We start from the raw sequence: 13,056 nt of genomic DNA, 5'->3' as shown, positions 1-13,056 counted from the left end.
AAAATAATCATACAAATTGTATTTTTGTTTTTTTATTTTTATGCACGTTTTATTTTTAGAGGACGACCTTCTTATTGATGTTACGGCGACTCCTTGCCCTGTACAAGGCTCCACATCTTGCGTTGAAGACGAACCATTAGATATTAAATGTTATGAAGCAAAATTAAGAAGGAAGTTGAAATTCTTTTTCATGAATCCAATTGAAAAATGGCAGACCAAGAAAAGATTCCCATATAAATTCTTAGTTCAAATAATTAAAATATTGTTAGTCACTTTTCAGGTAATTATTATTATTGTTAATTTTTAATTTAAGGCGCGACATTTCACTATACTGCCGGCTCCATACCACACTGTTCATCACTGGACGGTGAGCTGTAAGAAGCTTCTAGGAAGAGAAAATCTAAGGGTCAGCAGGTGATTAGTACTTAGGATCTCCTTAAATCCAGTTTTTAGCCTCTGGAAATTAATGTTTTACTGACAAACCATGACCATCTTTTGGGAGTTTGACTGTTTAAATGTGCCAGTATTTTAAACGAGAGACACATTTTAATTGAGATTTCAAATCACAATCTGTTTTTTTAGGGGTCTGGTTGTGCACTGCCTTATTTTATTAATTTTTTTCCTCTACAGTGTAAATTTTATCACTAAAAATTTTTTTTGCATCAGCAGTGTGAGTAACGCTGCTCAGAACAAACTATTCGGGTCTAATTTGCTTAGGTTTTTTTTTTTTTTTTTTTTTTTTTTTCAAGCAAAGTTGTTAAAGTAAAAAGTAAAGTAATACCTATTTTGTCAGCGGTCTAACTAGCAAATTTGATATCGTGGATTAGAGCTCATACTTTACTATGGCTAATTTTCCAATTTTAGCAGTTACCGTAGGTCTCGAATTGGTACTTCCACAGCACATGTCGATGCTCATATACATGTCATCAAATCTTCTCTATGAAAAACTATTACAGCCATGTGGTACTTTTTATCATCCCAACCATGTTTAAGTTAGTGCATATTTTTTGAGAGAGGATATCCGCTGGTAATAACACTTTTTTTTGTTTCTTTTATCGCTTTGTTACAGTTGTGCCTTTTTGCTCATAGTAGGTACAATCATGTGAATTACTCTTGGGATAATCGTATTACGTTTTCACATTTATTCCTCAAAGGATGGGACCCTACAAGAGAAGTTAACGCCTATCCGCCAGGACTAGGACCACTAGCACTGTATAATAAAAATGACTTCTACGAAACGATTGATTACGCCATTAGAGGAGTAAGCAGGATTTATTTTAATTGTATACTTTTTCTCTCCGAATATTTTTGTTTTTTCGTGTTATACTGTCTCCAACGCTTAGAAATTGAATTTTTACCATAAAAACCGTGTTTTGAGGTCTCCTAATTAAAATTAAAAATCTATTGTTTAAAGATAGTATCAATATTACAAATTTAACTTATATTCTGTAAAATTTCAAAATCTAAAATAATTGTCGCTTCTGAAACTAAGGTTTTGACTTGAATTTGCGAAAGAAAAGCCCATCTTCACAGAAGAATATCTTCCGCGATTTTCTCGAAAAAAAAAAATCTTTTGAAGCCTCAAGTACTAAGTGCACATATATATAGCCATGACATTTTCATTTGATACATCTTCCTAGGAAAATTTATTTTTCAGTGTGATGTTTACTGGTGATTGCTACAATTTGCATCCTTCTAAAGTTTTCATCCCACTTATAAGTGGTAAATTTTGCTATAGTTTTGAGAAAATTGTTAAATTAGAATTGTAATTATTGCAGTTAGAGAAAATTGTGTGAGTGTTTCACCCGAAACCTTTTGTTACAGTATAAAAACATTTCCGATGCTATCGGGCCATATTCTTATGCTAATGAAGAAAATAAAATTGTTCCTCCAGTGATCTGTTTACACCTCTACAAAGAGGGTTTAATTTTTGGATTCAATGAAAGCTATGTATTCAACAGTGAAATTACAGTTAGTAAGTGCAACTTATAAACTGATTTGCTTTTGACTTTTAAAAACTTCATTTTTATTTTCAAAAAATTGACTTTTTAGAATGCTGCAATCTTTCCATTTTTGGTCATTCCAAGTTATCAGTTGGACTTTGTCTTAATAATTATAGTATCCAGTTCTCTGCTCTTGTCAAAGCAACTGTCAAATTTTCATTGAAAACAGTAAATTTTAAGACAGCTGGCCCATTATCACAACCCGATTGTTACAAATTCAATATAGTGGTGAGTACAAATGTGATCGGTTCTTCAACTTTTAAAGCATTAAAGTAATCCTAAAGCAGCATAAAAATTCTTATTATTTTTGCAATAGGAATTTATGATAAGACTAAGATATTATTATTATTATTATTATTATTATTGGTTTATTGTATGTTCTGTGGTTTTGAAAAGCAATCATTGAAAATTCTGATTGATTTTTGCCTAGAAACTGTTTGTTTTCCTTGTTGCTTAGATTTTATTTGATAATGGAGACATGGATGGACAGATGGTATTATCGCTTGATGCCGAACCTGTTAGGTTACAGTGTAAAGGTGATATTGAATATATTTGTAAGTATCCATATTATCTCTTAATATTTGGTTTTTTAATTTACAAAGTAAGGGGCACAATGGGTCAATATGTGGCCTTAGTGCACATTTTAAGTACTTGTAAACAAATAAAAATAAGGGGTTAATAATTAAATTTTCCCCATCTTCAAAGAGACAGAAGATGAGTAGTGCCCGCTCTGTATACTAGATGAAAAGAATATAAACAATTAAAAATATTTTTAATCATTAATCGATTTGTTTTATATTATCTTTTAGCCGACAATAACATCGACTACATTTTACGAAGTATATTAAACTTCTTAGTTATACTAATCTGTGCATTATCTTTTTTACTATGTATCCGTGCAATAATAAGAGCTCAACAACTTAAGTATGTAAGTCTGCTTTTTAATATCACTTTAATATGTTTATACAATACCAGGTTGTTATGAAAGTGCAACCATTGTTGATGGATGTTAATATTGTTTGAATGTGTGAAGCCGGTTATATTTGTGAGATTTGACGATTATCAATCGCGTAGTTGGGACTTACAACACCGTAATGAGCGAACTCTCAGAAAGCTGGGCTCTCTGAGAATTTTCTGTCAATGTGTGCGAAATAATTTTTTAAATATAAATTATTTCTCTGAGCCGTAAAGTGAACAGTTCGATGAAATTTATGGAATTCTTCCCGTTGCATTTTAGCCATTTTTAATTAATCTAAATAAAGTTGTTCTGCAACATGAATAAACAATAATATGGGCAGAGCTATTGGCTATCATTATTGCGTTCCACTCAAGTGAAAATTATTAGAGCTAAAAGGAAGTAAGCATTTTGCCTCTTGTCGCCTTTAGGTAGGGACTTCAATCCCTATGTTGTGTCTGATTTCGGTGTTTTACGCATTTTTCTCAAAGACAAAGCAATTGGAACATAAAGAAAAATTATTGCGGTAAGAAAATGAAGGTTTAATTTTTGAAGAATAGGAATCAAAATTAAATTTAAATAAAACTTTTGTATCCACAACTTTTGTAAATTCCTGGTATTTGTATAAGATTTAATCTTGCTTTTAATTTTTTCATATTTTTATTTGAAAATAATTATTGTTGTTCTCGCTTCGGCGTTGCTTATTGGAAAGGTACTAACTATCGTTTCTTTTATAGGAGACTGTTCATTTTTTCAGAAATTACTACAAAAAAGAACTTAGCCTAGAAGGTAGATGGGAATTCTGGAACCTATGGTATATTATGATCCTAGTTAATGATACTTTGATTATAATAGGCTCCTGTATTAAAGAAGAAATTGAAAGAAAAGTAATTATAAATAGTAATATATTGTTTAATAATATTTTTTGTTCATCTTTTCAGTGTTCGAGATAGATTTTTGACTTTTTTGAGATTCTCTTAAATTTGCTCCAACAATTTTCATTAAACTTCTAATCCTCATTGCACTAGAGATGGTCTACAACTTTTATTAAAGAATTTTTTCAGGAAGGAGGAGACTCTTTGGAAAGGGAAGGGTATTCTTTCTGCTTAAGTACCTTTCAGAAAGATCTACGTTTTACCATATAAAGGGGAGTTATTTGTCTTGTTGCAATTCCGAGTAAAATAGAAAATTCAAAATTCGTGAGTACCAGTTTACTAAATGAATTTTCTACTTTTCTGAGATTGTTTTCAACTTCATCTTGAAAACGTACATACATACATGTAAATGAAAAGTTTTTATTGGAATAATTTTTCTGGGTAAATTCGTTTTGGGCATTTTTTTATTTTAAACATTTGTTGCTGCTATGATGCTATTTACGGAAGTAATAAGTCAATTAAGTTTTTAATAATAGAAAGAGATAAAGGGCGCTAATTACCACATTTCTCGTTAGGAAAGCGAGTAAGGGTAAATAATAGCATAAAGTAGTATGTATATTTTGTTTGAACTTCTTTTTATAATAATTACGCTAACTTATTTTTACAGCAGTTTGTGGGCGATCAGTGGAATACATGCAGTGTTTGCTTGGGCACAGGAAACCTACTAATTTGGTTCGGAGTACTCAGATATTTAGGATTTTTTAAAACGTACAATGTATGTGAAGCAATTTATATTTATTACTATGAAGAAACGTTTTATGCAGAAGTAGTTTTTAGTTAAAATATTGTTCACAGGTTGTGATATTAACGTTGAAAAAGGCTTTCCCTAAAGTTATAAGATTTTTATCTTGTGCAATACTCATATACGCCGGATTCACATTCTGTGGTTGGTTAATTTTAGGTCCATATCATATTAAGGTAGGTGAATACATTTGCTATCCATTTTTTATTCCTACCTAGTGTTGTCATAAATACTAATAACAGACGTGATTACATTAGTTATATTGCAAATGTACCTAGTGAACTGCGTTCTGCACTTTTTTTTTAACCGTAAATGTTTGTTAGAATTAACTTTGTTTGATTCTATTAGTGAAAAATGACAGTGTAAAGCTAAACTTGTAATATCTTTTATTAAAAAATTTAGTGAACCGCTCATCTTCCGTGACCATCCTCGATCCCAGTGATTAAAAGATTTGATAGATTATTGAAGAATCACATATTAGCTCTTAATCCTGCCCTACATCAAACTAGAACGGGCTCTATAGTTTTAAAGTGATATTTTTTAAATAACTTTGGGGGAAAAGTATTGATTGCTTCAGTTAAAAGAGACCTCGTCCGAGAGCTTTCATAATCATTTGGTAGGCATTGAGGTTTCACCATTTGAGAAACACAAAAACTTCTAAATTATAGTTTGAACTGCCGGAAAGATTAAAGCGCGGGCAGCTCGCAAATTCTCTCCTTTAATTCGATGGATGGCCATTGGAAACTTGAAGCGTTGGAAATGAAAAGGCGGAATCTGAATGATTGTTTTGGAGGATTGTAACTTGGGCCACCAAATTAAGTTTTAATTTTATTTCGAACTGATGAATATCATCCTCCTATTTTGAACAGCAGTAGTATTTGTAACACCTATAGGTTGCGATTTGAATCATACAAAAAAATAAAAAAGTATGTTTTCAAATATTTTGATTTCAGTTTCGCACACTAGCAAGTACGTCTGAATGTTTGTTTGCTTTAATTAATGGAGATGATATGTACGCAACCTTCTCAATTATGGCTGTGAAATCCTCAGTTCTATGGTGGTACAGTAGACTGTACCTATATAGCTTTATAAGTTTGTACATTTATGTTGTTTTAAGCTTGTTTATCTCAATTATAATGGATGCTTATGAAACTATTAAGGTTAGTAAATTATATTTTTCTTTATTATTAATTTATGTACTGTTTTATCTCTAACTTACTGCTAGTAAGATGAATAGCTAATGAAAGTGACAATTTTCGTTAGAATTATAAGTTTGAGTTTACCTCAGTATGGTTTATACCAGGAGTTTAATTAATTTTCGGTATTGAATTTCTGCTATATCGGAGGTTTATTTCATTCGGCTATTATCTAGGAAGCTGGATCTGAAAGATCTTCAAAATGACTCAACCGGCAGTACAATTGATACTAACGTTACCGTAGATAATTAAGGTTAAAAATGTTTTTCTGGAATTCCAAGTCTAGCTACTCCATTAACCGCTAATGAATATGACAGAATATGATTTTTTAGTTCATTAATTTGAATACCATTTTCATTTTTATTGAGAATGTTTATTGCTAGTCGCAGTAAATTTATCAATTATGTTCCAAACAATTTTCTGATAAAATATACATGTATTGAAGGGTCCTGAGAGAAGATTTTTATCTTCATTTATCTGGGAATTAAGCCTTCTGTCAGATTAAAATTTATCCAGATTGAATTTAATTTTTTTTAAATTTTGGGTCAGATCACATTGATGACATTAAGAACAGATAAATATAAAAATGTTAGTAAAGTATTAGTTAGATACTGTAATAATTGCAGTAAGAAAAAGTCATGAAGTTGTTACTTACGCTATTAAAAATTATAATTAATTCTAAAATTAATTTCACATATCCATTTAAATGAATTACAGCTATACTACAAGGAAGGTTTTCCGAAGAATGATTTACAAATTTTTATGACAGAAAGGGCTGATGAATTGTTTTTTAATCGTGATGATGATTTGTCTACATCACCATCAGATGTATCACTTAAAGCTTTAATTACTGGATTTTTCTGCTGTAAAAGGTAAATTGGTTTTTTATTAAATTGCGAAATTGATTTGTATTGAAAGTAATGGAGGCCGGTTTTGTTACATAACATTTGCGTTTATAGAAAGCTAGGAGTATTTTACTGCACTGTTGTGCACCCTATGGCCGTGTACTTTCGTCACTGGACAACATTGTCTTTAAGTGAACAGTGATCTATAGAGACTCACAACTACAGAAATCTAAGCTTGCTGGACTCAAACCGAGTAACCCCGGTGGGCCAGTTTAGCGTGCTCACTGATCTTCTGTATTTTTACTGTTGACTGTATTTTTGTCGTATAAGTTTTGGTGATTGTTAATTTTGTTGTAATTTATTACTGTTCGGGCACTTTCAGTTTGCATGCAATTAAGTTTGTGTTAATTCTAGTCTCAATATCATTTGGTTATTAAGCAGTTTCGATGGAATCGTGGCTTTTCGTTCACCAGAAATGGTGAAAAATAATTGCTCTTTTTTTCTTTCTGCTTTTAAGAAGAATTATTGCAATCTAATTGAATTTTTCCCAGGAATACGTATTTTGGGTCACCTAATGCAAAAATGTTTTTGCAACTACTCGAAAAATATGCCCTTTTGAATTATTTATTCATTACAGAAAGAGAAAATCAAGTGAATGTTTTACTCCTACAATTAAAACAATAATTATAATGACTCTATTGGGGTGTCAGATTAGTTAGTCGGTTTTGTTTGTATTTCCTAGGCTGCGAAAGGTCTAAGAAGTTTCTCAAAGTAATGTATGACTCTCCTAAGCTCACTATTTTCATATACTAGCTAGTATTTTGTTAATTTTATTCATTAATTTATTTTATTTTTATTGTTTTTCTATTCTTTTGCGTTTATTTTATATTCTTATTTCGTTATGTCTTTAGGACGAACAGGGGCTCGTCAAGGGAATAAAAGGGTTAGACAAGTTAATTTAGAAAAGACTTAATGCAATACATTCAAGAAGCGATAAGTCTGTGTTCATACATACACAAATCACAAGAAAATGGAAGATATATTTGAAAATGTTCCTAAAATATATTTTCAGTTTGTACAACCTTAAAAGTTTATTTTGATAAATTTTATTTTAATTTTGTGCATATGTATTACAAAGTTAAATAATAATTTTACTCGGGTGCAAAAAAAAACTCAGTTTTTCTCAGTTTTCAGCTTAAACTGACTAAATAACTTTTCTAAATTTATCATTATCTTGTTTATCACTGTCAAAGTCTAGTTGCATTATTTGGTTGTACTTCTTTATGAGGATTATAGAGAGTTCTAAGACAATAAACTCTTGAAAAAGTTTAATTCATCCTCTGCAGAGAACTACATTAGGCATTCAAATTTGGACCCTTTATCTATTTTTTTATTGTTTTCTTGGGGTAAAAAAGTAATGATTTTCATTTTTCTGAACATTACAATGAGTTAAACTCTCTTTAGCGATGGGAGTTTTAGGAAGAAGTCCAACGTACCCCCTGGTGCTGTCCTACTGGAATCTAGGTTTTTCAACGGTCATGCTCCATTCTTCCCTATAATGGCTGTATTTTTTCCATCATATTTCGTTTCCTCGAGATCTGCTAGAAATCTTAAGCGGAGACATTCCTATCCTCGCCTTCCTTCAAGATGCGCGTTTGTCTTTATGCATCAAATTACGATAAGTATACTTAAAGACCCTCTCGTACTTTTTAATATCATTCCAACACCTTCGCTCTGCTTTCTCTTTCCTAAAAAAAGTCCTAATGGCAATATTTCATATAAATGGAGAGTTCCGTTGTTTTTGTTGTTTTCTTTTGCACCTGATATACCTTTAAAAAAAAACCTGTATTCATTTATTTGCCTTGCATGTAGGCGCTTAAAGTGCAATCGCTTACAATGTTATGGATGATATAATCTACTGGAAATCATGTTGATTGGGTTCTCACTGTTATGAACACCCTGAAAACATTTTAAATAAATAAATAAAGCGATTTCTTAGTTTTCTTAAAAAAGAAGTAAAAGTGATGTGTCAAATTTTTGATTTTGCGTTTGTATAGGAAACATGTGCATGAAATTCTCAGAACATGAAAAAAAAAAATTCAGCATATGGTTTGTGGTATATGATTTTTTGGGAATTTTAGGAAAACTACACTTAGGCAGTCTCTCTAAAATGCCACATTAGTATAATTTTATGAGACGTCAAAGAGCATTGTTTGAATTCAGTTTATACAAAGACGTTTCTTCAAAGAATTGGTTTATTTATTTATTTTATTTTTTTTAGTTCCAAGAGAAAAATATTGATTATTAAACATGGAGTGCTCAGTTTTAGAATAAACAATATTTTTTTATTTGATCCATATTTCCAGTCTTAGATTTGACACTTTTGCGGTTTGTGTTCTTACATGTATAGTGCATGTTGCATGAATTGAAGATATATTATATGTGTACAATTTATTAATCTTATATAATAATACATTATTATTGGCTTGTGAATAAAACTCAGTTACCATTAAGAGCAAATTGAATTAGACTTGTTGAATGAGTATTATATTTATTTTTTTCATTTATTATTTTGTTATATTTTATTGACTAATGTTTACCAGTTCTAGTGTTTAGTGAAACTGAGTACAATTTTTATTTTACCTGTTAAACTTACTGTTCGAGAAGTAATAATTTTCTATAGCATCCACCATTTGTTGACGAAAAATTCTATATGTTTACAGTACCCGTATCTATATTTTTGAGGGGGATCAACCAATCGGGTCTTACTTCATCCCTTTTTTTTTAGTTTGATCATTAAAAAAAGAAAACAAGAAAAGCTATGCATGAAAGAAATAGTAATCAGGGTAACTAGATCTGGACTGTACAAGTTGAAAGAGAGAGAAGCCTCAAATTAAATTTTTACATTATTGAGGATTTCAACGTAGTGTTTTTTATTGTGGAAGATTCTTTTTCTGTCAATCAAAGAGTGATTTTTTCAGCCACAAAGTAATGAATACGTTCTAGCCAAGAGCAGAATCCAGAGATAGTCAGGGACCAATCCCAAATGAAAAGATCACACGTTCAGCACCACTTTGTTCTCCAAGTTTCAGTTCTCTTTTATCCAATTAATCAAACCTTTGTCTACGATAATTATTGTCGAATTATTCCCCTTTTAATTTCAAATGGCGTTTCATTTAATGAAACCAAGATCATTCGGGTTTTGAAAAATTGTTTTACAGAGTCAACGTGCTATTGCTGGTACGTTGATGTTGAATGCAGCTTCTAAATACATATCACAGTTCAAAGTGGTGGTTTGCTTGTGTGGGATACGTTTATTTCTGATCATTGATGTGGTGCAAGAATCCGCTTCTAAACTGCAACTTCGTCTAAAAATAGAGAATTCCCTGTACGAAGCCTACTTCCCTGACTTAATATAATTTTCCCAATTTTCTGAACCAGACCTGAGCATCCCATGTAGAAACAAAGGCTTTTCTCTCTATTTGATTAATTTTTGAATAGCCAAAATTAGCGTAATGGCTTTTTTTTATATTAGTATTGAAACATCGTCCGAATTCCTTGAGTGAAATCGATAATTTATGTTGACGCGTAGATCTTTTCATAAACTGCATTCATTGAAAGTAAAAGTAGCACTATTGCAAATTGTGAGTTAAAAAAAAAAACAACTGATTTTTATTACTTGTATTCCTCACATCTACAGCTTGTGCGTACTACCACTTAGTTCTTTTTTAATTTGTACAAACGGAATTTGCATTTTTTTTTTTTTTTATTTGAATGTACAAAAAAAAATGCGCTATAGTTAGTTATATGAAAAAAAAAAATTATTTTATAAAAATATGTAAAAATAAAAATAATTTTAGAAAGTACTGCCAATTTTATATATTTTTATGTGATAACCAATTTTTTTTTTTTTTTTTTTGTTTATTTGGATAAAAAAAAACAGTAATTGTAGAAAATTGTTTCTATGTAGTTTCATTTTTCGTTTTTATGAGAAAGTATAATTATTTTGTAATAAATAACTATGAAATCGTAATTGTGGTATTATTTTTTTATTTTGCGTACACAAAAAACAGTTTGTCGCATATATTATTCAATTCGTCTCTTAACAAGCAGTTCTTATTAAACCCTTAACGGTAGTTTTTCAATAATGTGTATTTTTGAAATAGACTTTTTTACCAACATATAAATCAAATAAAAATAATACGAGGGAATTTAACGAGTAGTTAACAATTACATTACCACGAAGGGTGTAATCATTTATTCCTCCCACATTACAGCAGCCACTTACAGTGGGAAAACTGTGGGCATAAGCTTGTTCCCAGTTACCGCACAGTTAACGGCAGGGGACTATTAGAGGTGTGACATTTACCTTGGCTAGCCAGCCAAGTATGTTTCCTAGTCTCCTCCGACCGCGACATCTAATTTGATAGTTAGACGTAAAGCTCGCCTGACAATTAGACGACTTAACTTACATACTCAATGTCTAATTGCAAGCTTTACATCTATCGATTAGGGGTCGTGGAAGGAGGTGGATTTTACAACCGAAACGTAGACAGAAAACTAGGTCGCATCTTTGATTCTTCAATGTCAAATGTTTCTTCTTGCTTTATCTACTTAATTAATGGAGAATTATCATTCTGCTAATTCACAATTCTGCAGTTGACTCTCTCTAGCTACCAATATTAGTTAATTTTTGCTTGTGCAAGTAATTTTTCTAATTTTGTCCATTATATTTAAGAAGAAAATTCTTGGAGAGAGTTCATACTTCTCGACCATAAATCTATGTATATATGTATATTTTTAGCAATATAGCTGATTGAACTGGCCCTAATTAAATATAATTCTCAATTTCAAAATTTGATACAAACTTAGTCGAGAAATTGGACGTTTTATACTTATTATTATTTGCCCCTTTTCTATAATAAATTATATTCTTAAAGGTACATCTAACTTATTTACATCAATTGAAAGTACGTTAATTTTCCTTAAGATAGTTTGTTGCGAATTATTAAAAAATATGTAATTTTAGAGCTTAAAATAAAAAGAAGTAATAATTTTAACAATTTAAAGCTACTTCAGGACATAAAGAATTAGCTAACGGATAGTAGAATGGACTCACACGCGAAGGTCCAAGTGTTCCAAGCCAGCTGGCGGCTCTTAGATTTTCTTTTCCTACAAGCTTCTACAGCTACCGTCCGGTGAGGGACAGTGTTGCCTATATCGAGAGACCGCTGATTGGAGGCCGGTAGTGCACGGAGAAGACTCTGGGCACCAATAACCTCAGACATTACTAAATGTGTCTTAAATAAATAAATAAAATTAACTTCATACTTTACTAACTTTGTTCTCTGTTCCATTAACCATAAGTCTTCAGTTTTATGAGCTCTTTGTTCTTTTATTTTAAGAGGTCACTGTAGCATTGCACATTTGTATTCATAAACATAGCATCAACTTGAAATCATAGAAGAGTATAGTAGATTAGTTGCAAGTTACAATAGGTTCGTACAGAACAGTCAGTAATAAATTTTTAACTTATTGCTATCGTGTCAATGTTTTGAAATTGAGTAGTTTTTTAATTATTTATGGGTCCCGTAGTCTAGGAAATGTGTTCAGTTTAGCATCACAGAGCCAAGTAGGCAGTGCGCGCTATCTGACCATTCCTGCAGCTCATAAAACATGAAGTAATGATGCCATTTGAAGTAATACTGTATGTATATATTTTTTAATCTATACTTACTTAAAGCAAAAATTTCTTCTTTATTCGCAGGAAAATTGTAACTTCCCTCAAAAACAGAAGAATGTTTAAAAAAAGTCAAAATGAATGTGGTGCTATATAATAAATGCTCACAAACTCCAGACTACACCGACGATTTTACTCATATTTATTATTTTCTGGTATTACAAGTTATAAAAGAAATCTTTTTTTTTAGTTTATAAGGTAGTTAAGCATGCAATCTAGTATCCAAAGAAGTTAGTGTAGAATTGTACAAAGTAACTGATAAATTACATGCCAGCCATATTCTGTGTAAACATGCAACAAAGAAACTCAAAAATATAACTTAAAAGATTTCTAAGTTTAAGTCAAGAACAAACAATTGATATTACTTTTTGGTAGCCATTTATGTATGTATTAGGTTGTCCACAAAAAATTATTGTGGTTTTAGGACATTGAATTTAAAATTATTGTAACTAGGTACAAACATTCTTTTTAACCAAAGTTAGTACCATTACAAACAACACATTCTTACCAAAGAGAACTGAGCTTGTTTATTCTTTAAATACAAAAAAAAAAGAAAAAGAAATGGGCCCAGTTACGATGGCTGCTTTCTTCTTGGTTGCCAACTTGTCATGAACAGTCCACTACACTTTATACGTCGTTA

The 13,056-nt window shown here is 30.9% G+C and overlaps 1 protein-coding gene across 4 annotated transcripts in view; it reads left to right on the top strand.

Moving 5' to 3' along the window:
• The window catches only part of LOC141461642 (mucolipin-3-like), a 35,587-nt gene extending 23,060 nt beyond the window's left edge, over nucleotides 1–12,527 (top strand). For 3 of the 4 annotated variants that reach the window (XM_074142830.1, XM_074142829.1, XM_074142832.1), the window contains 12 exons: nucleotides 60–280; nucleotides 1,070–1,261; nucleotides 1,825–1,975; nucleotides 2,053–2,231; nucleotides 2,461–2,557; nucleotides 2,813–2,931; nucleotides 3,696–3,845; nucleotides 4,501–4,608; nucleotides 4,689–4,811; nucleotides 5,589–5,795; nucleotides 6,549–6,703; nucleotides 12,444–12,527. In XM_074142830.1, coding sequence (XP_073998931.1) covers nucleotides 60–280; nucleotides 1,070–1,261; nucleotides 1,825–1,975; nucleotides 2,053–2,231; nucleotides 2,461–2,557; nucleotides 2,813–2,931; nucleotides 3,696–3,845; nucleotides 4,501–4,608; nucleotides 4,689–4,811; nucleotides 5,589–5,795; nucleotides 6,549–6,703; nucleotides 12,444–12,513 — 1,772 coding nt within the window. In that variant the 3' untranslated portion in view covers nucleotides 12,514–12,527. Of the gene's footprint in view, nucleotides 1–59; nucleotides 281–1,069; nucleotides 1,262–1,824; nucleotides 1,976–2,052; nucleotides 2,232–2,460; nucleotides 2,558–2,812; nucleotides 2,932–3,695; nucleotides 3,846–4,500; nucleotides 4,609–4,688; nucleotides 4,812–5,588; nucleotides 5,796–6,548; nucleotides 6,704–7,587 lie in introns of all 4 variants that reach the window. The other variant, XM_074142833.1, reaches the window with a different exon arrangement.
• The last annotated feature ends 529 nt before the right edge of the window (nucleotides 12,528–13,056 follow it).

Source organism: Rhodnius prolixus, unplaced genomic scaffold, assembly GCF_049639745.1.
Source record: "Rhodnius prolixus isolate KJV_2025 unplaced genomic scaffold, Rpr scaffold_12, whole genome shotgun sequence".
NCBI classification, from domain to species: Eukaryota; Metazoa; Arthropoda; class Insecta; order Hemiptera; family Reduviidae; genus Rhodnius; species Rhodnius prolixus.
Note: the sequence above shows the minus strand (reverse complement) of the source record. Positions and strands in the feature narration are given on the sequence as shown.